At 37.4% G+C, this 26789-nt stretch overlaps 1 protein-coding gene across 1 annotated transcript in view; it reads right to left on the reverse strand.

The window, feature by feature from the left end:
* Positions 1-12342: 12342 nt before the first annotated feature.
* Positions 12343-26789, reverse strand: part of LOC107589757 (peroxidasin) — a 65027-nt gene continuing 50580 nt past the window's right edge. The window contains exons 16-23 of the mRNA XM_016278280.1: positions 26381-26538; positions 22960-24463; positions 22736-22870; positions 18994-19202; positions 17071-17185; positions 16337-16466; positions 14710-14823; positions 12343-13154 (exon numbers count right to left, since the gene is read on the reverse strand). Coding sequence (XP_016133766.1) covers positions 13020-13154; positions 14710-14823; positions 16337-16466; positions 17071-17185; positions 18994-19202; positions 22736-22870; positions 22960-24463; positions 26381-26538 — 2500 coding nt within the window. The 3' untranslated portion in view covers positions 12343-13019. The remainder of the gene's footprint in view (positions 13155-14709; positions 14824-16336; positions 16467-17070; positions 17186-18993; positions 19203-22735; positions 22871-22959; positions 24464-26380; positions 26539-26789) is intronic.

The raw sequence follows: 26789 nt of genomic DNA on the forward strand, positions 1-26789 counted from the left end.
ACAGTCTCGGAGGTAAGAAGTGGATTATCCTTCACCTGAAATGTTTGTCTTTTCATCCTGAAATGCGAGGCAAATGTTGGATCACAATAATTAGGAACCAGTTTCCACAAATCACTTCACTCTATTGGGATATTCTCTTTTATTCTGGAGGGCAAGGGCAGTGACTGTAACATCGAGCGTATTTTGCAGTATTAAACACGTATTTATACCGATTTCATCAGGCTCTGAAAATTCTTCAAAAAGAACACAAAGAATGGCCTTCTCAGCTGCCATAGCTGCAACTCTTGCGTCATCAGAACAGTGTTCAACGCATCACCGTTTCCGTTTAAAAAACGTTGAGCACCGTTTTGTCGGGACTGAACGCAGCCCTGGTGTCTCTGTACTGTTATTTTGTCCAGGTGCTTCTTGTGTATCTTCATCCTCAGTGTGAATGTCTACAAAAATGCAAAAAAAAAAAAAAATCCACATTTAAAATTTAAAATAAAAGTAGATAAATAAAATATGAATATTTTAAACGAATAATATTTCAACTTATTTATTGGCTATGCATATATTTTAATTAATTTAAATGCAAAGTTTAATATTAATTGCCAGTTCATATAATAATTATTTGAATACATTATATGAATTATAAATAATTATAATTCATATAAAATTACTATAATAAAAAATTGTCAGCAAAAGACAGGCAATTTTGTCCCTAAAATTCTTTGACTGTGCATTGCTTTTATTTGAAGCAAGAGATACAGGGGGAGTGGCTTTATTGCATCAGATATATGTCACTTTGCTCACAGCTGATTGGTCCAGTTTGGGTTTGCGATCTCTGAACCAGAATAAAACCTGCTCCGGAGCAGGGTAGCCGTGTAGCGTAAGTTACCATGGTGATGAAACCTGCTCAAAACCAACCCGCCTACTTGAGCCTGAAAACTCAGTTTGCTCAAACCCGAACTTACCTGGGTAAAAACTGACACCGGCTTTGTGCAACAGGCCTCAGAAAGCTGTCACAATTATGCCAGGCTCTCCCTCATTCATTCAACCGTTGAATTCACTAGAGTACTAACATGGACTTCTTTTCCCATCATCCTCCCTGGGACGTTTTGTGAAATGCCATAAAATCAGGAATATGTTATTTGTTCATTCTCTTTAACCTTTATTTAATTGACTAAAGTACAAAAAAATATTTTTTCAATGTTTTCACTGACCAACTTAATTTTATTTTGTAAATATAAACAAATTTAGATTTTGATGGCTGCAACACACTCCACAAAAGTTGGGACAGAGGCATGTTTAACACCGTGTCACATCAACTTTCCTTTTAATTACAGTGTTTAAGTGTTTGGGAATTGAGGATACTAATTGTTGAAGTTTTGCAAGCAAACTTTTTGTCCAATCTCACTTGATACAAGACTTCAGATGCTCAGCAGTCTCTGATTTCTCCTTTTCATGACTGGTCATACATGTTCAATAGGAGACAGATCTTTTTGACTATCTGAGAAGAGCTCTGGCCCTGAAAACCCGACAGCATCACTGCATAGAATTGATGTATAGCTTTCTCCTAGAGTTACAGAGATTCAAGTTGCATTTAATAATGCAGCGGCAGACTGCGTTAAGTGACAGTGGTTTACCAAAGTACTCTTGAGCCCATGTGGCTATATTTATCACCGCAGCATGACGTTTATTCATGCAGTGCCTTCTGAGGGCTCAAAGGTCACATTTGACTGAGGTTTCCTGCCTTGCCCTACACAGACTGAGATTTCCTTGGATTCCCTGAATCTTTTCACAATATTATGTATGGTAGATGGTGAAAGACCTAAATTAGAGTGACCATACATGCCATTTTCCCAGGACACGTCCTGGCCAGGATTTCTATATTGCCTAAAATATCTAGGTTTTGGCTTTGTTTGCGTGTGCAGACTGATCGGTGTATGACATCAAAATACCTCGAGAGCATTTTGAAAGCATAAGGAACCGTCTATATGGTATTTTGATGTCATACACCGATCGGTCTGCACACGCAAACAAAGCCAAAACCTAGATATTTTAGGCAATATAGAAATCCTGGCCAGGACGCGTCCTGGGAAAATGGCACGTATGGTCACCCTACCTAAATTCTTTGCGATTTTGCATTGAGAAATGTGATTTTTTGATTTGCTTGACACTTGGCACAAAGTGATGAGCCATGATCCAGCTTTGCTTGCAAAGACTGAGATGCTCCTTTTATACCCAAACATGATTCCCTCACCTATTACCAATTCACCAGCTTACTGTGAACTGTTTCAAAACAGCTTAACTTGAATATTCTATAACAGGGCTGTCCAAACTCGGTCCTGGAGGGCCGGTGTCCTGCAGAGTTTAGCTCCAACTTACTTCAACACATGACTGGAAGTTTCTATGCCTAGTAAGAGCTTGATTAGCTGGTTCAGGTGTGTTTAATTAGGGTTGGAGCTAAACTCTGCAGGACACCGGCCCTCCAGGACCGAGTTTGGACAGCCCCGTTCTATAACATTTTCACTTTTATTATGCCTCTGTACCAACTTTTTCGGAGCGTGCTGCAGCCATCAAAATCTACATTTGTTTATATTTACAAAATATATTTAATTTGGTCAGTGAAACATTGGAAATCTTTTCTTTGTACTTTTGTCAGTTAAATAAAAGTTACAGAGCATTAACAAATCACAGAGTCTTGATTTTATTGCATTTTACAAAACGTGCCAACTTTTCTGGAATTGGGGTTGTATATGTAATTTTATGTTCAGTAACACACTTCATAACATATAGATGTACATGTGTATAAGTATATTGCACATATATTTGCTCATGCAGTACACACACACACACACACAGACATGTATAATATATTTCTTATATTTTATAATTATTTACATATTTTCATATACAGTTTGATAACAACAGCACAAGACATACCAGAAACCCTTTTACATTCCAAAATAATAGAACATTAAACACTAACAGAACTTCCACTATATTAATACTGAGAAAACACATGAAATAACACTTAATTTCAAGATTTACTCTCCTTTTACAGCTAGAAGTAAAGCATGCTGGGAACTAGAAATCTGCTGTAACTCATTCTGTGAATGTGTGTATATATGTGTGTATGTATACCTACGCCTGATACCTCTAAAGGGCTTTCCTACAGTGATGGAAACAGCTGAATTGCTCTTCAACTATGTCTTCAGGAACTTTGGTTTACCAGAGGAGATCATCTCCGAAAGAGGACCGCAGTTTACATCTGGAAAGCCTTCTTTTCACCACGGGGTGTGATCATCAAATTATCATCTGGATACCATCCTCAGACCAAACAGGTAGGAAGATCCAGGAAATCTAGCACTTTTTTGCACCATTTGCCAGAGCCACCAAACCTCACCGCTGCAGCACCGGTTCCTAGCATGGGCCGAGTGTGCTCAAAATTCTCTTTGTCAACCAGAGACTGGATTAACACCATTCCAATGCATACTTGGTCGCCAGCCACCTCTGTTCCCCCAGGATGGGAACCATTGAACATCCCAGCGGTCAATCATTGGTTTTGGGAAAGCGAGAGTGTTAAAACTTGAATGTGCAGGGCTTGCAATGTCATCCATTATTTTAGCTGTTATGCAGCTTGATAGTGCAAACTGGTATTGTGTTATCATATTTTACATGGTTTTGTAGCACACATAATTTTACAGTTTACTGCAAATGAATTGGAAGTCTTGCATGTTTACAGAAAATAGCTTACATCCATGTTGCAAAATAAGGTAGATAAATATGCATTGTATTAGTATGAAAACCTGTTTATTGTGTGTGTCTGAATATTGAATTTTGTGAGATGGTCTGTCCAATCAAAGGCTTTGTTAACTGGAGGTGGTCGGGAGATTTCTGCTGATACTGGACATTTGAACAGGTGAACTATCCCTTTAATTGTGTTAAAAGTGAAAAATTTAACACCAGTTGTTTCTTGCAGGAACATCACAAATGTGGTGTTTCCAAAAACCTCTGTTGCACTGGATCTGTCCTGTATTAGAGACAAATTACTCTTATAAAATTGTAGTAATTACTGGCAATATTGTAATAGTGTCTAACCATTTTTACAATAACCTAATTGCATCTTCTTTTTTATTAGCAGTTGGGAAACAAGAGCAACACTTCCTCAAACCTGAGAACTTATCCCTTGTAAAGCCTGACATACTTAAAAAAAAAAAAAGAAAAAAAAAGGAAATTTTAAATGGAAGAGTTTATTAAAACTTTAGACACACTTTCATAAAATCCATATGTTTTTATGTTTTGTATCATATTTGATACAGCAGGCTTTTATGGCTCATGTAGTGTGATATAGTGAGAATATGGAGCTCAAACTTTAGGAGGAAAAAACACCTCAGTTTTATTCAGAGGCAAATTTTTCAATTAGGTTCAGATGCTGATATTTATACTGTATGGCCAAAGATTTGAAATTCTTCAATGCAATGATGATTGAGAGATGGATGAACATATAAATGTTTTTCTGAAAAAATGTCTGGATATTCAAATAAATAAAGTTGCTTCAGTTCAGTAAGTGTTCATCTTGAAATATGACTGACAATATAAAAGTTACTCTTATGTTTACTTTATAAAAATCCATAACGATTTCACGCCACAAGCTGAAGGTGGACGTTTGTATAATTATACTAAAATACCTTTTACTAGATAAAAAACGTATGAACTATCAATCATGTAGTAGATTGTGTTTAATAGGTTTTTCAGCAGAGTTTTGATGATGCTGACCATTTGGAGGCCTTAGAAATTTGTGTATCAAATATGATACAGTAGACTTATAGGATTATAGAGCAAAGCATGGGAATGTATACGCAAGTGGGTCAACAGCTGCAAGCATCTAAGGTACAGGCAAGCCAAGAGTGACTCACACTGTATGTGTTTATCTCTTGTGCTTGTTGGTGTGAATTAAATTTTCCTCACAGTATCTTAAAAACAATGGAACAAGCATGAACAATTCTGTAACGAATCAGTCCACTGAAGGCGAGCGTAGTGAGAACCCATGTGCAGTTATATTTACAAGTGATCCAAACAATAAACAAGTACTTGACGAGGCATGAATAGACTTGACTTGACTAGGCATAAACAGACTAGACTCACCGACAGCGGGTTACAACTTCAATACACGATGAGAGACAATGGCAACATGGTGGCTACTTATAGCAAACAAGAGGGTCACAAGACAAGAACAAACCAATGGGAAACAAGACACATGACTAAGACAACCAATGAGAACATAACACAGACAAGGGAATCACATGACTAGACAATAACCAATGAGAGCATGACACATACACAAGGCAGAGATACATGAGGGCAAGGGAAGCATGACACTGACAGCATGAAACAATTACAAAATAAAATACATGAAAACATGAACAAGACAAAACCCAAACATCACATTAAAGACTCTTAATATGTATTAATGAATTTACAGCTTCATATGTGATCAGAAAACATATGATTGCTGATTAATCAACACAATGTTTCTAATGATTGCCAACAATTTACAATTGCTGATCATACTGTATTTAGGTTGGATGCAACCTTTATTCCTCCATACAAGCAATCACTAAACCCTAACCTTAACCCTAATGAGGAAAAGGAGACCAAAGACAAGGCAAAATAACTTATGTAAAAGGCCAAACCTCCAAGTCTCACTTCTGACATATGGACATCAGTGCATATGGATGCTTATGCATTTGGCAGATATTTTTATCTGAAGCAACTTACATTGCATTCAAGGTATGCTTTTTATCAGTTCACGCATTCCCTGGGCACTGAACCATTGACCGGCCTTGCAACTCACTCATTGTTCTTGCGTGTGTGTGTGTGTTTGGACTTTATTATATTTTAATGCATGCATTGCAGGGCACATCAATTCACTTTCCTGCATTTCCCTTTATTATTCATTGTTGGGTAAATGTCCATTGGCACCTCACAAAGCTTAGATGTAAACGTTAAGGGTTTACTTTGAATGCAATACAAGTAGCTTTGGATAAATGTCTCCCAAATGTGCAAATTTAAATTAATACAGCTGTGTGTTGTTCATAGAAGGTTAATTATAATGACATATAAAGTGCTCGTTGCTATTCATTCATCCATCCATCATCAAGTACTCACCTGGCATGATATCTGGTAATGGTTTTATTTATGTAAGGTTGTTGTTGTTGTTGTTTATTTTTAGCTCTAGACCCAAATAACTAGAGTCTGGTGGCATGCATAAGATGCTTTTCAACCCTCCGACCACCAGATGTCCCTAATGTGCACCATTTTTGATAAGATTTGAAGCTCAGATTCAAACTGATTTTGTTATTCATTGCAAAATAGCTATGGATGTTTCTGAGATTATGAAATATTCAGTTCTTAGATGGCGTTTAAAATGACAAATAAGTACATTAGTAAGATAAGATCACTAGAATTGGATTTGGTGGAGGGTATAGGGGAGTCCAGTGGAAAAAAATGAATGTTATATATATATATATATACAGTATATATTATATATATATATAACCTTCCATGGTGGACCAATCAGTGTTGTATTACTGTACAAATGTTTAAGAAGATTGCAGAGACATATTCATGTGAAGATATTTAGTTTATATGAAAGCACAAGCAGGGTAAGAAGAGTCATTTGAGTAGCTAAAAGGAAATATTGGGGCGATGGTGAAGTACCTGGTTAAGTCTGACATCATGTGTCACCATTTCTGGGTCCAAACAAGTAGGGATAACTGCAGGCTGGAGCAATGAGCGTGCCAAAAGGAAGGGGAGTGGAGAAAGGTCTTTCATGATTGGTCGACAAAGCTGTCTGGGTGTGGAGTAGTGGGGTTAGGGCTGGGTCAAGGGTAGTTTCTGTTGTACTGAAACACCCAGAGAAGGTTCGATCCTTTAAATAGGATACAAACCAGTTTAACACACGTCCTTGAATCCCAATTTGCTGTAAGCGATTTAAAAGAATGCCATGATCAAGAGTGTCAAATGCAGCACTAAGGTCCAGCAGAATTAAGACAGCACAATTGCTGGAATCAACAATCAACAATAAGTCGTTTAGTACTTTTAGCAATGCAGATTCTGTACTGTGTTGAGGTCTGAAGCCAGACTGATATTTATCGAAATTACCATTATCCTGAAGAAAAGAAGAAAGCTGATTAAACACAACCTTCTCCAAAACTTTTGATAAAAACGGCAATTTAGAAATGGGACGGTAATTATTTAAAACTCTTGGATCGAGATTTGTTTTTTTGAGTATCGGCTGCACTGTGGCATGCTTAAAATTGGATGGGACTATTCCACTGTTTAAACTGCTATTAATTATTGACAGTAAACTAGGACTAATAGTGTCAAGTGCCTCTAATAAGAGACGAGGAGGAACAACATCCAGTGAACAAAAAGTGAGCTTCATTTTATGAATAATTTGCACCAGGTAACTGTGAGACACTGTAGTAAATTCAGATAAATATGTAGAAATTGATGTGGACTGGGAGAAATCCAGAGAGGAGGGAACAATATATGATCTTATAACATCGATCTTGTCAGTAAAAAACTTCAGAAAGTTTTCACAGGCTATAGGAGACGGATCCGGATATAAATTAGACAACGGATTTAACACACTATTAATGGTATTAAATAATATTTTTGTACTATGAGCGTTTTTAGCAATGAGATCAGAGAAATACTTCGCCTTTGCAATCTTAACAGTTTTTTGATAGTAAATCATACACTCTTTGACGCAGTTATATGATATTTGTAATTTATCCCTCTTCCACTTTCTTTCCGCTTTTCTCCATTTCTGTCTAATCGCCCTAGTTTCATCATTAAACCAAGGAAGTAGACAAATTCTAGGTCTTTTAAATTTAAAAGGGGCAACAGCATCAAGTATATTTAAACATAGCCCATTAAAATGATCAACTAGCTCGTCGGGATTAGCTCCAAGACAGTTAGACTCTATTTCATGAGTAATAGGGGATTTTCAGATGTGGATGAGTTAAAAGAACGAACATACCGGCCTACCAAGGCAGGGTGTGGTACAGAACTAGGAACGGCTATGTTAAAAATAATAGACTTATGATCAGATCAAATCTTTGATACCTACATCACTAACTAAAAAGCCATAAGATAAAATTAAATCAAGTGTGTGCCCTTGGTTATGAGTGGGACCAACAACAGATTGTATAAGATTGAAGGTATCGATAATTTGTAGAAACTCTTTAACCATAGGCTTCGAAGGACAACAAACATGTATGTTAAAATCGCCCAATATCAAGAGCCTATCTGCATTTGGCACAACAGAGGATAAAAAATCTGAGAACTCACTTATAAAATCCTTATTGTACTTGGGGGGTCTATAAACAAGTATACATAACAGTGGATTACAGCCGTCCATCTTAAATATCTGAACTTCAAAACTAGAAAACAATTCTGAGGCAAGTAGACGGCACTTTAAATTATTTCTATAAATAGTAGCTAAGCCCCCACCACGACCAACTGACCTTGTCGTGTTAAAAAAATTGTAATCTTTAGGACAAACTTCAGAGAGTGGACCAAGTTCACCGGCATTTAGCCACGTCTCAGTCATAAACAATAGGTCCAGCTCATGAGATAAAATGTGTTCATTGATTGCAAATGTCTTGTTAGAGATCGATCTTACATTTAGCAATGCCATCCTCACTTCAGTGGAGTCCGTATCCTGATGAGTGGGTTGATGGTAAGATGTTGTAGAATTTTGTTGATGCTCTGACGATGGGAAATAATCCAATAAACGAAGGTTGCGGGGATTTACTCCTCTTCTACAGACCCGTAGTCTAGGAGAAGTACTCCTTGACGAGAGCACCAATCCTAGTTGTTCCGGATAAACAAACACGCTTGAGAGATGCTTGAGAGACCACAAATACGAAATCATGTGAAATCATGAATATATGATAATATGATATATATATATATATATATATATATATGTGTGTGTGTGTGTGTGTGTGTGTATTTATATTATATGTATTATCTGTTATATTATTTTTTATAATATGCAAGAAAAGGTGGTGCTACGATAAAAAGATTAAAATCTAGAAGTGCCGGTATTGTGTACCGGCCCACTTTGAGCACTGGTTGTGGGGTGTTTGCATCCCTTGAATCCATTAACCCTAAACATTCACTGTCCTGTTGTGAACCTTTCATTCATACTTCACTGCCTCTCTTTCAGATGTGTATTTCATGCACTAGATAGAATCTGAGCTGAGAGTGAAATCTCTGAGCATGTGCAGTTCTGGACAGTCTTTTTCATCAAAATCCCCCCCTATGTCCACTTAGAGGCATTTCTGTGAATTGGGAGTCCCCACGGAGAGATAAGCCTAACTGAAGTCAGGGGCCACGTTACGGGGACTAACACAAATACAAGCCCAGATGACGGGGGGCCTTTGTGGCTTAATTGTGCAACTTGGCTCTACTCCCAGGCTAAACCCCGAAAAGAAAACAGCTCATGTGAAGAGAATGTGTTCTCCTCGGGCCAACAAAACATTTGCACAGATTGTGTTCTTGTTTTGGGGTGAAAGTGCTGGTCTTTTTTTACTATACCTAACCTAAAGCCATGGTGTTATATTACAGGACGCTGTTGCTTTCTGACTGTGGAATCCTTGGTCCATTACAGGAGTCATTTTTCCCTGGCAGAGAGAGAGTCTCCACTATTCTGTGATCCACCGGACTGCACATTAAGTACTCTTGCACTCACAAATATAAAGTTATTTATCCCTCATCACTTTAAAAAACAGAAGATGATGAGCTGAAGCAATGGGGTTCTATGCAACTCAAGAGAGGATGCCTGTCAGGGACAAAACAACAAAAACACTTTCCAGTAAAGTTCCATTTGTTAATAGTAAACAAAAAGACATTCTATTAACTAAAGTTACTTTGCAACTATATGTGTCCAAAAACAAAAACAAGAAAACAAAAGAAAACACATGCTGCAGCTCCGACGTCTTACCAGTCCACTACACAAACAAACCCAGGTGTGTGACAGTGTTGGGGAAACTTCACATTCAGCAAAAGAAGTGTTGCAGAATTCCAAGGATTGAGAATCGAGGACCAGCTCATATTTAAATAATAATAATAATAATAATAATAACTATTATTATTATTTGAATAATAATATATGCACTACTGGTCAAAAGTACATTTTTATGTTTTTAATGGGACAAGTCTCTTCCGCTCACCAAGGCTGCATTTATTTGGTCAAATTTTCAGCAAAAATAGTAATATTGTGGCATATTATTACAATAATAAAAAAGATATATATATATTTGAATTTATTAAAAAATGTAATGTATTCCTGTGATCAAAGCTGTATTTTCAGCATCATTACTCCAGTCTTCAGTGTCACATGATCCTTCAGAAATCATTCTAATATTATGTCATTATTACATTATTATTATTACTATTGTTATTACATCATTATTATTTTTTATTATTATTGATATTACTGTTGCTGTCATCACAAGGTATTATTGTTATCATCACCATCTTTAGTATTATTATGCACGCTAGTGCTATTGAAATACTACTATTCAGATTGTCATTGCTGTTTATTTTCATTGCTGTTCTACTGCTGTTTTTGTGTATGTGTTCACCGTGTGTTGTGTTTTGCACTCTTATACAAAAAAAATCATTATAATATGCTCCTCAAGAAATATTATCAATGATAACTGTTGATATATATATATATATGATACATTACCATTTAAAAGTTTGTAGTAAGTTTTAATCTTAATATTTTTATTTAACAAGGATGTAATACATTGATAAGTGACAACATATTGTATTTAAATAACAAATAAATGTTGTTTTGAAATTTCTATTCATCAAAGAATCTTGAAAGAAAATGCATCACAGTTTCCACAAAAAATGAAGAAAAAAAGTGAAAACTGTTTTCAACCTCATTGTTAATAATATGAACCACTATTAATAATTAATCACAAATAATAATTGATAATAACTGAGCAGAGAGTCAGCATATCAGAATGATTTCTGAAGGATCATGTGACACTGAAAACTCAAGTAAAGATGCTGAAAATTCAGCTTTGCATCACAGCAATAAATTACATTTGAAAAATATTAAAATAGAAAACAATTATATTAAATTGTAAAAAAAAAAAAAAACTTAATTATTCCAAACTTTTGACCAGCAGTACATGTACATAGTTTTCATTATGTTATCATTATGTGATTTCTGAAAAGCACTAAAACGTATCATTAATGGAATCAGAACATGAATGCATAAATTCCCATCTCAAATCTTGCTCTTCTGCTGGATAGAAGCGTCTGCTAAATGTACGGATATAACTGAACACTGGATGCTGAGAGAGAAGTGTGTGTTTCAAGTGATGTATTGTGATGAGGCACAGCGGTTTACATCTCTCTGAACACTGTTTGAAAAGGAAGGAAACATCTGGACCTTCATTCATGACAAGAATATAAATACTGGGCCGGTAGAACAGAGCATTATAGAAAAGTACAGTAACACCCTTAAAAGAGAGCCTGACTCCCAAACGCTTCACCTCAGTCGCTCCCAAACCAAAAACATCTAGCTTTCTGTCAAGATAAAGCAAAGAACACCAGGTCTCAGAAAACCCGCAGTTGCCAAGGGAAACAAACATTTGGTGATCAGTAGAGTTTTTTTTCCCCATTGCAAAGATTGTTTTCAAGGTATTCACATTTTTTTTCGACATGAGAGGAAGATAAAAAGCAGGAACTAATGTTCTACATATGTCCAGAATATGATACTACGCACCATAAACAAAGTAAGAATAACGTTTAAAATGTCTTTAGCGTAACTACAAAATGAAAGATTTTCGCTCAAGTGTGGTTTTAAAAAGCTCATAATGAGTGTATATACTGTATGATGCATTGCATATTGCAAAACAATTAAATGCATAAAACAACACTCTTAAAGACTCGGGGGAAATCACTTAAATGGGGTAAGATAGCACCAGTTCTGCAGCATCTCAAATCTGAGAATGCTTCTTCTGTAAAAGAAGCAGAAAGGGGAAACTCTGAGTTCAGCTCCATCCCCAATCAATCAAACGAACACATTTAGGCCTACATTTAAGATGTGTGCATTTGAATTGCACATACAATTTTCATCCGTTTGTATAACACAGTTTTTACAAAATCGAATAAACGGTGATGCACATTTGTCAGTCACACATTAATGAAACGAGTCACTCAAAAAACCATGGCATAGTTTCTTATTAACTCTTTGCATCTATTTGATTTGATCTAAATAATAATAATTTTCAAAATGCATTAATTCATATAGCTCAGAATCAGCATACATCTGTTTTAACTGTGAAAACGTAATTTGTTAATGGTTAAAATATGACTAGCTCTGGAACAAGCAATCATCATTTAGTTTAAATGTATGCGATTGAAACAAATTAAATGTACTGATGGTAAATATATATATACCTGGTTATTGTGCATTTAAAACATTCACTTTAGAAATCTTACCAGTTTCACTGATGCATAACTGACAAATATGCATTGCATTCTCTATTAGTTGATGTTAAAACGGTGTAATCCAACCGTACAGAAATTTAACATGCAATTCAAATACATAAATATACATAACATTTAAGCCTACATTTTTTTTCGTCTTTTTTGAGCGCAACTGACTGTACAGTAATTTTCAAGGAATCCTGAAGACTTTGGTTTGGTGAGTTTGACTAGTGATAAGAGCTGAACTCTGCAGGAGTCGCCCATCCTCGGTCTCGTAAATGAACACTTTGGGTAGTCGTCTCCCGGTTAACATGCCTGAGGAGGAAAACAGGGCCCCACATTCATCTGTTTAGACACTTTTTAAGGCAGTGTATTTTTGGTTCTTCGTAGAGGGCATCTGAGGATATGCAAAAAAAATACATGACAAACAACAAAAAACCCTGAAATGCAACTATCAAACAAATGGAGGCATGAGCTCAAGGTCTAATTGGTTAAGTGTCCTGAGGTTATACGTGGTGCTCGTTATCCTGCGGTTGTGACGGCTGGTTGAGGCACACGGGGCAGCACGAGCCTTTGGGCGTCACTGGCTTCAGACATGCTGTCTGCGGACACTTTTCCACAAAACACGTCACCTGGGCCTCCTAACAGAGACAGAGACACAGGAACACCTGAGCTGAAAACGGGACGATATTTCTGCAGGAATCATCACAGGTATGTGCCTTTCCTGACCCGCCATCCGTCACTCTCTGCAAACCAGTATTATGTTAGTATTATAATTTTTATTCATATTTTGAATTGGTTTATATTTTTTGTTTTAAATTTGTTGCGCATTTGTCATTTTATTATTATTTATGCCATATATACGTATATATGGGTAGTTGTCAAATATACCGTAAATGTGTCCTATGGTGTGACATACATACATATTTTTTATATACATTTTATTTTATTTTTGTCTACATTATCTTTAAATAACAATTTTATGGTTTTAATTTTAGTTTCAGTCAACGATAATAACCCTTGTGTGTGTGAGAGAGGGGAACAGGGTCACATCACAGGAGAGTGAACTGCCTGTCAGAAATCATAGCACGTCAGCTGTCTTAACCGCGGCTTGTGTACTGCATCATCACGGTGTCTGTCACGTGACTCTGTTGCCCTTTCGGGCTTGAACTGATGGTAAAACGAACTGTCTTGATATTTACTTTGAAAGCTGAAGCTTTTTTAACTTCAAACTATTGCTTCTGGCTAAAGCAGTGTTTCCCAATCTTTTTTTTAGCCACGGCATAGTTTTGATCATGTGTTTTCATAATGTTTTAATGATATCATTTTTTCTTACAAACACAGATTTTGGTTTCACATCATGTTAACTGATGGACTGGAGTGGTGTGGATTACTTGTGGATTATTGTGATGTTTTTATCAGCTGTATGGACTCTCATTCTGACGGCACCCATTCACTGCAGAGCATCCATTGGTGAGCAAGTGATGCAATGCTACATTTCTACAAATCTGATGAAGAAACAAACTCATCCTAATCTTGAATGGCCTGAGGATGAGCACATTTTCATTTTTGGGTGAATTATTCCTTCAAACTACATGTGATTGACTGCAGATTCTATCCCAGATTGAGTTAGAATGTTACCATGACATACAGTACCATGTGAGGGCACTTGTCTGTTTTTAACAGCTAAAGTTCCCCCTAGGAATCAATCGGTCTACTGATCCATCAATCGACAATAATAAGTACATGAGCGTGCTAGTATGCCGTGCATTCATTTGCAATGAGATAAAGAAAACACAGATGTAACAGATATTTAGCATCCAAAATGAACACTCACTAAGTGCCAAATGTGAGTAGAATTTGCCTACAGTGAGTAAAAAAAATCCTTCTCAATGAAAGCCGTTTGGTAAATCATAGATAAAATATTCCAAATGATTTTCAACACAGCCCAGTGAAACTTGGCTGTGTAAAAGAGCTGAAAATCCAGTTGAGAATCACTGCTTTAGACAAGTCGAATGTTTCTGTGTCTACCTGAACACTGGTACATCATGTAAAACTACATTTCTGTGCATATGCTCGTGTTTCCGCTCCACAGTGATCACAAGCCCATGAATGCAAGTAAGAATGCAGTACAGTCTATATGTGAACGCACCTGAAGATTTCAGTCAGAAAGGCTCAGCGCACTGATGAACTTACATGACACTGACAGGTGGTGCAGGGGTTCTTCTTCCAACTCTCTCCATCTACTCGCTCTCTCCCGTCCTCATCTGCACAGTCTGTCCTGCTCAGACGGCCTTCAAGTCTTTTTATCTGTCAGTACCAACAGAGAGAAAAAATGGTTTCATTTTAGGCAGATGATACACAGAGCAAATTTTGAGCAATTTTGCCGGGCAACTTTTTTTGAGGAATGCTGCTTGGGCACTTTCACATTGAGAATGGGTAACAAATTTCAATCTGGATACTTTAGATCGGTCGTGGGCCCTGTGTCTCACCTGGTTGCCCGTTGAGGGGCAACACTGCCCAAAGTTGCTCAGCAACATTGCTCAAAAAGTTCCCTGTGCATCATCAGCCTAAGTCATTTGTGACCCTGGAGCACAAAAGCAGTCTTAAGTCGCTGGGGTATATTTGTAGCAATAGCCAAAAATACATTGTATGGGTCAAAATTATTTATTTTTCTTTTATGCCAAAAATCATTAGGATATTAAGTAAAGATCATGTTCCATGAAGATATTTTGTAAATTTACTACCATAAATATATCAAAACTTAATTTTTGATTAGTAATATGCATTGCTAAGAACTTAATTTAGACAACTTTAAAGGCGATTTTCTCAATATTTAGATTTTTTTGCACCCTCAGATTCCAGATTTTCGGCCAAATATTGTACTATCCTAACAAACCATACATCAATGAAAAGCTTCTTTATTTAACTTTCAGATGATGCATAAATCTCAATTTTGAAAAATTGACCCTTATGACTGGCTTTGTGGTCCAGGGTCACATTTATTCTTTGCATTACACCAAGCGCTACAGTATATTCTGTATAAATGCCCCATACCATACTGATCCATATTATAATGTGTGGAAGTGAAACATGCTAAAATATAATTACTGATTCAGGACGTTGAGCTAAAACATGTTGAGTCTATATCAAAAAAGAATGGCAGTCATCAGGAAGTGTTTGGTTGCAGTTATTAAACGTAACGATGGTATAATCAGTTATTAATTGTGAATGAGCAGTTAGTTACCTTTTACAAACAGGTGATATATAATCTGTTATTTTGCAAGTAGGATGTGTTTCTAGATCAACAACTTTTGTTGGTCCTGGAGAAGGTTAAAGTTGACGACTGTGTTTAGACTATGTCTGTTTGACAGCTAAACAGATGCTGATCCAGGAACAGGCCTTACTTTGTAAAATTACAGTTATCTGTTGAATATTTTTTTTATTTATTTAAAGAAATTATCTAAAAACTTTATCTGATATCGGATAGACTTGAAAACATCCATTGGGAAGTGGACAAAGGAAAGATGGCAGCTATTTTTTTATGTCACTGTGGATTGCCATGTGTTACTAATCAAAAGAAGCATCTGGAAAGTTAGATTTTTGACCTGTGGCACTGGACAGTAAAACAAACATTTTCAGCATCACTGCCAAACACTTGTGTCTGAGCAGATGTCAATCGTCCTTATGTACTGAGCTCACCAACAAAAGACAATTCATTCACAAATATCTGTGACTGAATTTTCAAAAGGGTTATATAAATAGATCAAGTATTTAGTGCAGCTTGGCATTGCATTGCACCAAGTGAATCATGAGTCCTAACCTGTTTTCGTAAACTTGTGATAGTTTTCTGCATGTCAGCAACAAAGTCTTGGAAATCCTTAATGGAGGGTTCATTTTTTGATTTTGGTGATACAGTTATGTTTACTGCAGTTAGAGCTTCTTCCAAAGTGCTGAAAAACAAGAAAGAAAAAAAGTCATTAAAAGTATGATTAATTGATAAAATAAATAAATAAATCAACAAGTGACTTGTATGAATTATCTAACATTACTACTATAGACCCTTTTCACAGACTGTGATGACGTTTCCACAGTTATTAACATTGTAAATCTAAAAAAATATAAGTTTTTGTTTTTAATTTTTTTATTTTGAATTAATATGAGTGAATGAATATTAATGAGTCAAGAAGAATACGAGTTTTAATTACAAACACAAAAAAAACCCTAAAAACTAATGCACATTTCATATACTAAAGCAGTATACTTTGTGTTTTATCATCTTGACATTGAATTTCAGAAAACTGATTAACGCTGCTGAGAGAGTGACCAATGTAATCAATCTCTTTTTTCATCTTTTAGAAAGTCAGAGAAATGCTATCACTATCTAATTTCCGTTCACCACTATAGAAGTTCACCCAGCTTTGGCAACTTTTGCTTCTGAGAACCCCTGAAACGTGTAAAAGGTCCATTATAAGTAATGTTATGAGAATTTACAAACAATCTTTGGTGAAATCCAGAAATGAGCAGCAGACTGTAAATGGAGCTTGTGAGTTGCACCTGCTGTTGCCCGTGAGGTTGCTGGCAGGTTTCTCCTCTGCGTAGCTGTGCTCTGCTGACCTGCGGCCTCTGAAGTGGTATGACAGGGCGTTGAACTGACCTTTAGTACGGCAGTCTGCAGGTGCAAGAAATTCAGCCTTTATTTGATGCAGAAAAAAAACAGCTGTACAAACACTAGACAGCTTGTACCATGGACATTTACAGCACTGACAAATTAAACTTGTCAGCATCAATTAACGCAAAATTTGACTGGACGGACAAAAATAATGGTTCATTTTTGTTGGTTGTTTTATCTATAGGAAAATTAGATGTTGAATTCTGAAGTAAAATAATGCAGTAAGCTTACATTTATTTGAATGAATTAGAGAATTAGCATGTGTGAATTACCTGCGTCTGTGCAGCATCTTTCTACTAACAGTGAAGCTGCGAGTTTAATTGCTTCAAAAACAGCAATGTCACCACCTCGCTGCTGAGAAACAGCGTAGCTTATAAAGTAGTGGTTTTGTGTGCTACAATGAAGGGAGCGCATTAATATCCACCTTATATATATATCTTTTGTTAGTTTTGACTGCTTTTATTGTCCTCATTTGTAAGTCGCTTTTGATAAAAGTGTCTGCTAAATGACTAAATTTAATGTAATGTAAAAATGTATAATTTACAGTGAAAAACCTAAATTGACATTCCCAGAATTCTCTGTGACAGCTCACATTTTTCATTGTTTCACACTATTTTATTGAGTTTTTTATTGTTTCTCAGTTATGTACATTAGAGTTTCATGTTGCACTCTGTTGTTAAATTATTGTTTATTGCATTATTTTAGTGTCATGTGTGTTACCATAATGGTATTTTTGTATGACACATGCACCTTATATATATATATATATATATATATATATATATATATATATATATATATATATGTTTATATACAAGCGAGTCTAGCTAAAATTATTCAAATAAAAGATTTTTAACAGAATAAATTAAAAGCAACACGAAACATGTATTATAAGGTCTGGCGGAAATACTGCAGTGGTTGGATGCTGAAAATTATAGTTTCCTTTGGGTTTTGGATGCCTTTGGGCTAAAAAAAATTAGCTGGATCTGGCAGCCTTGAGCTCCTATTGTTTAACAGCTAATTACAATAAATTACATGCACAATAAGGCAAAAACAAAACAAAAAACAAAGCAAAAAAAAATGTGTGCGTTGTAGTACTATAACACAGGACCAATGTATGATAAACAGCTACACTGATGGCCCTGTAGTTAGCAGTGTGTCAGAGCAGAGGATATGGCTGCAAGATAATAATCAAGGGCCTCTTTGAAGTTCCCGTAAAACGAATTCACTGCTAAACTCAGCAAGAGCAATCAGCTTCCATCTGATAGCACATACAGAAGTAAACAAAAGATGCTGTAACAAAAGTAACCAAAAGATCATCCTATTTGATGAAATCACTGTCATCCTCTACAAAATCCAAAGCAAAAGCAAAAGTCTTTAAGATGGTCTATTCAAGAGATTTCTACTTAAAGCAATCAGGCATCCAAATTCAAATAAATGCTCCTATCCTAGATTTAAAATATATATATATTTTTAAACAATCTTCAAAAGGCTTTCGATTAGATTAATGCATCTTTGCTGAATATATATATATATATAATTATTATAATTTTTTTTACTTTTGAATGGTAGTGTATTACTGTTTCCACAAACAGTCATACACTAACACAAAACAGTTCTTTTAAATTTTAATAATGTTTCACAATATTAGAATTTTTACTGAATTTTTGATATAAAATAAAAGCAGCCTTGGTGAGCATAAGAGATCTTTGAAAAACATGAAAAAAAGTTACCAAAATTACCAAACTGATACTGATATATATATATATATATATATGATGTGAGTCATGGTAAACTGAGTCTCGTACCTTCACAGCAGTCCTGCCACATACGTAGGTCAATCTTAGGTACATCATCACAGCTTCCATAACTGTGAGGGAATTTAGCCACGCTAAAGACATCTGACTGGATTCGGGTGATGTTGTCGCTATTGTCACACAACACCCGGGCGAGAGACGTCTGCTTCAGCTGGGTCAACTGAGCAGGGCTAAAGGAGCCAGGGTTCTCATACCAAAACCTATAATTACATGAGTGAAGTTGCTGATTAATTATTTAACCGTGTCAGTTATGCACATCACCAAATAATAGTAATACCGCTTAACACGAGTATACTGTATGCACCATAGCAAATCTCAACTGCTTGATTGTATATATCGTTGAAAAATGTCAGCTATATTATTGCCCAATGATATATTAAAAGTTGGATATTTAGTACATCCTATTTTACCAGCATATATACTGTATACTCCCTCAGGGCAATATATACTATATGGCAAATCTCAACTGCTTAATTGATTATATCATCGCAAAATGTAAACTATATTATCAGCCATGCCCTAAAGTGAAAGTGACGTGACATGTGGCCAAGTATGGTGTCCCATACTCGGAATTTGTGCCGTGCATTTATCCCATCCAAGTGCACACACAGTAGTGAAACACACACACACACACAGGTTTGTGTGTGGGGACATCCCATAGGCATTATGGTTTTTATACTGTACAAACTGTATGTGCTATTGCCCTACACCAACCCTACCCCTAAACCTACCCCTCACAGGAAACTTTCTGCTATTTCAGATTTTCAATACACTCCATTCTGTGTGATTTATATGCATTTTGAAAAGTGGGGACATGGGTAATGTCCTGAAAAGTCACAATCTCCTTGTAATACCTATGTTATACCTTTGTCATTATACAAATTTATGTCCTCATTTGTCACAAAAACGCACACACACACACACACACACACACACAGACACACACACACACACACACACACACAGACACACACACACACACACACACACACATACACACACACAGACACAGACACAGACACAGACACACACACACACACACAGTGAACACACACCCGGAGCAGTGGGCAGCCATATTGCTGTGGCGCCCAGGGAGCAGTTGGGGGTTCGGTGCCTTGCTCAAGGGCACTTCAGTCATGGTATTGAGGGTAGAAGAGAGCGCTGGTCATTCACTGGCCATTCACTTCCCCCACCTATAATTCCTGATTGTACTGTTCTCTAACCATTAGGCCACGACTGCCCCCAAATATAATATGAGGCATAAATATATTAAGATATTATAATCATGAACATCATGATTTTTTTGTAAAGCTGCTTTGAAACAATAGGTCTTCTCACACTCAGAATAGTTAAGCCTGGTTCACTCTAAACCCCAGGTAAACAGAATCCTAGGTTATCTTGCTTCACGTTTCACACTGCTCACAATTTATCCGGTTAACAATTAATCTTGTGTATTCATAAGCTGATGTTTCACACTGTACATTCCTAAACCCTTGGTTAATGTTCTTATGACTGGACAAAGGTAGAACTACGTGTTTACGTATATAGCATTTACATTTGTAAGGGAAACAGGTCAATAATTTAGCTCAAAGGGAATCATTTAAGATTTTAAAGGGAACTCCACCATTAATATGCAAGGGAATTAGGACAGAATCACTGTTTTACGGTTGATCACTGAGACGGCCAGCGAGTCAGTGAACGAGCCGTATGACATCAATTCTGCAAGGGATATTTATATCCAAAATATAGTGAAAACACTATTAATTAGCATAGTAACAAGATCGGCAGTTTAAGACATTAACTTGTGAGCACAAAACACAAGATACTTCTCTTTTCCATATAAATAAGGCTTTATTGGATAAATCTTAAGACATATAAACTAATCTAACACATGAACACACGCATTCACACAAGTTTTCAGAAAGAGAGAGGAAATAATTAATTAAAGAGAATGAAAATGTGAAATCCCAAGTTTACAGCAATATGTGCCATTGTATAGATCTGAACAACCATCAATCACTTAATTAACCCTCGCACTGAGTTCCTCAATGAGGTTAAAATTGAGATTAAATGCACCAGTTCAGCTCTCTGGAGGTACTTGCGTTTCTGTGTCGGGGGTTCCCTTCCTTGTCTGCTGAAAGGGGTTAAACACACACATACTAAACATGAATATGAACCCTTAAGCTATTCAGTAGTTATTCAAAATACATTCACAATAAATAAGGCATGATGGTTAAACATGTGGGTTAGATACATGATATGGGGTTAGATATATAGCAATGGTTAGTTGCTCGAGTCCTTTTAGTGTCATTTAGATGCATCTTCACATGGAAATGAAGTTTCTTTGGCATTCTGTGGACGTAAGGAGACCAGAGATTAAAATGTCTGTAAGGAATTTTAGTCTGTCTGTTCTTGTCGTGAAGTGGGGGAAGTCAATTTACGAGGAGCTTGTGACTGTAGTTACTATCGTGTGATAGTCATGTGGTCATCTCTTTTGACCATTATTCTTGATAACTTGCCCCAAAATTTTACAATCTCCTTGGACTTGTCAATGTGTTCTTTTGTGTTAATGTTGAAAACTGTTCTGTGACAGGGGCTTAGGTTTAGGCTTGCTTCAGAGAGGCTAGGGTCTGATTTATGACATCCTGTTGTCTTGGGCCTCTGTGGAATTTTTGTGACTCCTCGTGCCTCAACTCGGTTTTGACCAAATCTTAGATTGTCTGATTCGGTCTGATATCCTACACATTGCACATCCTTATTTTATATACAGTGTTGGGAAAGTTACTTTGGAAATGTAATAGGTTACAGATTACAAGTTACCCTATTTAAAATGTAATAAGTAGTGTATAAGTAGTAGTCAATTTAAATTAGTTTATTAAAGTAATGTAACTGATTGCTTTTGAATACTTTTTGATTACTTTTATAAATTAATAATGAACGTTTTCATCTGTTAATCATTTTCAAACATTTAAAGCAGGCAGGGTTAACCTAACAGTAGTACTCAACACTGATTACTGTCAGACTTTCATCACTTGAATTTTAAAGCACAGCCACCACAAAATCAGACTTTAGCACAGCTTTTTACTTTGAGATCATTCTGAGGTTAAATACAGATTTAAAATCATAACAAGAAATAGTTTAATAGCTATGATACTTTGAAATCAAATCGTTGCATAGCTATGACAGGAAACACTGGCATCTAACAATGCCTTGGAAAAAAAAAAGTAAATTTTATATTGCGAACTGTCACATTTTTCCTAAATGGACTTATCGGACTATAAAGGTAGAATAAACACTCCAAAACAATATTTTCTTCTATCCAATTCACATTTTCCATCACTATTTGGCTTTTTTTTTTGCCTACTATTCGCACTGTGTTTCCATGACTGACTAAAGCATGCAAACATAAAGCACGCAATTCTTGGGTCTGTTGCTAAAAATCTAGCCAAGATTCGAACAGTATTGTTTAACACGGTAACTGTTTGACACCACTACGTGTCAATATGATATGGTTTGGAGCAGGATTTCATAATGTATATAAAGTGGTGCTAACCCTGCTTCTAAATTACAAGTATGAAACATGCCTTCAGTCGAGGTTAAAAATGGAGAACGACAATAACCCAGGGTAAAGCGCAGTGTGAAAAGCCCTAATGTGTATTATGAAAAGCACTGTACAAATAAGTTTTGAAATTTGAAAAATCTGAAATTTCTGAGGAACAAGGACAGGTCTTACCGGTCACCATCTCTGAGACGCTTGAACTGGGCTGCCAGTAAACACATGAGGGTCGGTCCCAGTCTGCTGCCAGGCACCAGCTCTTCAGCCATCAGAGCAGGAAACAGGTCAATATTCTGAGGTGTGCCATACAGCCTGGGAGCAGAACAGACCATTACACCCAGAAAATGCTGAATGTGTCTTTCAAGGACATGGGATTTAGAACGAGAGATTTTGCGGCTAACCTTTGAAGCTTCTCTCGCACACTGGGATTCTGAATCTCATTCCTCAGGTCATCAAATGTCTGCGCGGACGTCAGGTTGCAGAACACCCGATAGTCATTGTAAGGGGGTATACCGTGGTCACGCCCCCTTTGGATATTCATGGCAGCAAGGTCGAGTGCCACTGAATGCGCCATCGAGAAAAGCCGTTCAGTAAGTTCGGTGTTAAGCAGTTGAGTGGACACGCGCATTTTTCCTGCCACTCCAAACAAGCCACGGAGCAAAGGATCGATGCCTCCTTCGTTCACAATACGGAAGGGTGAGAAAAAAGCCTTATGCAGTGAGATATGTCCTTGCTGGATGGGCTGAAAGTTTTCATTGAGCCGGTACAGAATGGGGTTAATGAGCGTATGGCCAAAGCGGTAGGCAGCAGTTGCAAAAGCGTTGAGGATGCCAGCATTAATATTGGGATTATAGCCATTATAGTCACCCAGTAGCCTCATGCCAGCCTCACCCAGTATTTTGGGCAACCAATGGCTGTAGGTTATATGCTGCATTTGGGCTCCAACTATCTTCCGTGCCTCATGGTAAATGGTGTCGCCATCCCAATGGGGGTTGAGACGTAGCAACTCGCTGGCTATGCGGTTATGTTCACGGAACCAAACCGTGTGCATAGCCGTCAACCCAAGCTGCTCATTGGCACGATGGTCCCCAGCTAGGAAGCAAGGAATGGGACTTTCGTTTTCGTCCCGCATGCATTCTGTTGGTGGGCCAGTTGCAAAGGGGAGCAATGGCTTGCCGGTGCGTTGCACAATACCCTGCCGCAACATGCCCCGATGGCTGGCCGAGTCACGGATCTCTTCTGCCTCATGCTGTGAGCTGCCGTAAACATTGGAAGCATCGATGTAGGAGGTGAGCTGGTTCATCTGCTCACGTGGATACACAGAGTTCATAAGCAGAGAGGTCATTCCACTGCCGCAAACGGGACTAGAGCGCACAAAAAACATGCAACGTGCTCCGTTGCGCTGCTGCCGTGGATCGTCCGGTGGGAACATGATGGGAAAGCAAGGTGGGTCATTGGTGCACACCGAGGTGCACAACTGTCCATCGGAGAAACGAGACTGGCTGAGGGATACGACAGTTGAATCCAGGTCGTGGTCAAGGAACTGGCCCCACTGCATAAGCATGTGTGTGTAGCGATCATCTGGGGTGATGGTCTCTGTTCCGATCATGGTGGTGGAGACCAGACGTGGAAGTGGCAGAGGGAAGCCATTGTGCCTTCGCTCAGTGGCACCACGTGGGAGATTAAAGCCATTGTCGTAGACGGGCTTTAGCAAGCGTTCGAAGGCAGTGAGCGAGGCTCCCCACATGGGGTGCTGCAGGTTGTTGCAAGTGCCATCATGGGTGCGATACTTCTGGTGGAAGCAGATATCCGAGCAATTGTTGAAGCGTCGATGAGCCGTGCAGCCAGACAGGTTAGCTATCATATCCAGAAAATGCGGTGACACCAAGTCATTGTAGCGGTAGGCTGTTAAGAAAGAGTGTGCATTTAGTAAAATAATTTTGATCTTGGTTAAAAAAAAGTGTTGGGCTACTACTATTTTGTAAAGAGACAAATACAGTTGTAATGAAAGGCACTAAAGGTATAGTTCATCCAAAAATGAAAATTATGTCATCATTTACTCACCTTCATGTAAATCTAAACCCATCAGACTTTGGTTAATCTTTGAAACACAAATGAGGATTTATTTAAATGAAATCTGAGATCTCCATTGAAAGTTCAGGTAATCAAAACTTAGAAGATCTGAAAAATGAATTTACATGTATTGAGTGTTTTATAACCAGGTCTTGTGAAGAGGCATGCTTATTTTAGGCTTTAATTTACATCTAAACAATGATCGACACACATGCATAGAGAACATCACATATGGTAAACACAGAAGCTCAAACACACACGTGTGTGATGCGCAAGCTTCCATGTTTTCCATATGTGATTTGTTCTATGTATGTATGCTTATCTGTGAATAAAGGCCTAAATTAAATCTGTTGATCATATAAAGTTATTGCACGCACTCATTTTGGATTTTGACACTGCTATATTAATTTGAATCATATTGAATCATTGCTTTAGTATCAAGTCTTTTTAGTATCAACCAATTTAGATAAACCTGCCATTAAATTAGCTGCAAAGTGGACCGGAACCTATGACGGTTAAAATTCTGGCTATGTTAGACTAGTTAGCAATAGATGCTGTGCTTGTTGACCCCTTCTTGGTACTTGTGTCAGTGAATGTGTCCAGAGGGTAAATGCTCAGACTGGGGCAGGGCTTGTCCAAACATGGCAGGCCATTTTGCCTTAGTGTGGCGATGAAAGCTGTGCTGTTGTCATAACCAGAAAAAACAGTGACCCATGTCTTCTGCAGCACAAAGCGACACAGTGTCTGCTCATCATTTAGTAAAGCAGACACATTTCTATTGCCATATTAGGGGTGGGACAAAATAACGATATGGCAATAAATGGTTTTCCTTCTTCGTGCGATACGAGAATCGATACGCTGGCGCCAAATATCGATATTTTAATTAACAAAATAAGGCGCTCTAAATAGATTTCCCTGCTCCTAGCGTCACTACTTCATGGCTCCTCGAGGTGGCGCTCAACACATGAATGAGGGAAACGTGAACATAAGTTAACTAGCCTAAGAAAATTTGGTTTTTAATGGGATGGTGGACAGCAGTGTGAGTAAAATAATAGATGCCCCAGCCACATTTATTTCCAAAGTCTGGACCCACCTCGGTTTGCACGGATGCATGCAGCTCTTAAAGTGACAGCAGACTAAAAGTACTGAACATGCTGCCGCTTGTCATTAAACGGATAGTTCACACAAAAAATTCTGTCATTATTTACTTGCTCTCATGTTGTCCCAAACCTGTATTCATTTCTTTCTTGTACTGAACGCAAAATAAGATATTTTGGGTAACCAAACAGTTGCTGCTCCCCATTAACTTTCATAGAAGAAAAACAAAATACTATGGAAGTCACTGGGGACCAGAAACTGTTAAGTTACCCACATTCTTCAAAATCATTTTTATGTTCCACAGAAGAAAGAAACTCATTCAGCTTTAAAACAACTTGAGAGTGAGTAAATGATGACAGAATTTTCAGCAGTTTGGACTTGAATGAAGAGAGAGAACCTGCACCTCTTCACAGGCATTTTGTTTTCATAGTTAGACAGATATTGTGATGTATCATTATTATGATACAATATTCAGTTATCGCAGAATTGCTGTATCGGGATAATATCGGCCTCGTGAGTCATGTATCTTATCGAATCGTGATGCACCCTGTGATTCCCACCCCTATGCCATATACTACTTTATTTCACAATAACAAAATCCCAATAACAAATAATATGTCATTTGAAGAGCGGCATTATGGTGTGAGATACCTGTTCCATTAGTGTCCACCATGAGGCCCTGGTTGACATGCCTCTGGATGAGAAGTAGGGTCTGCTCAAAAATCTCTCCAGCTCTGGCCTGCTCCACTGTGTAGGGGTCCCGGGGGTAACGAAACAAAGCCAGAAGCTCACCAGGGGTACGAGGAGATCTGATGATGGTGGAGAACACATTAACTTCCACATTCACAAAAGCCATTCAGACTCACTCTGGAAGAGAATACAAATTAGCAAACTATAGACCTGCATTTCGTCTAACAGATTAGTAGATCGATCTTGTAGCACAATCTCATAATTTCTTATTAATCAATTCAAACCTGTTTTTGAACTGTGGACAGTGCGAGACACCCCAGGTGAATAGGGTAAAAAATTAAATAGATATCACCATATTTCCCCAATTGAC

The sequence above is a fragment of the Sinocyclocheilus grahami genome, unplaced genomic scaffold (genome assembly GCF_001515645.1).
Source record: "Sinocyclocheilus grahami isolate Dianchi unplaced genomic scaffold, SAMN03320097.WGS_v1.1 scaffold120.1, whole genome shotgun sequence".
NCBI classification, from domain to species: Eukaryota; Metazoa; Chordata; class Actinopteri; order Cypriniformes; family Cyprinidae; genus Sinocyclocheilus; species Sinocyclocheilus grahami.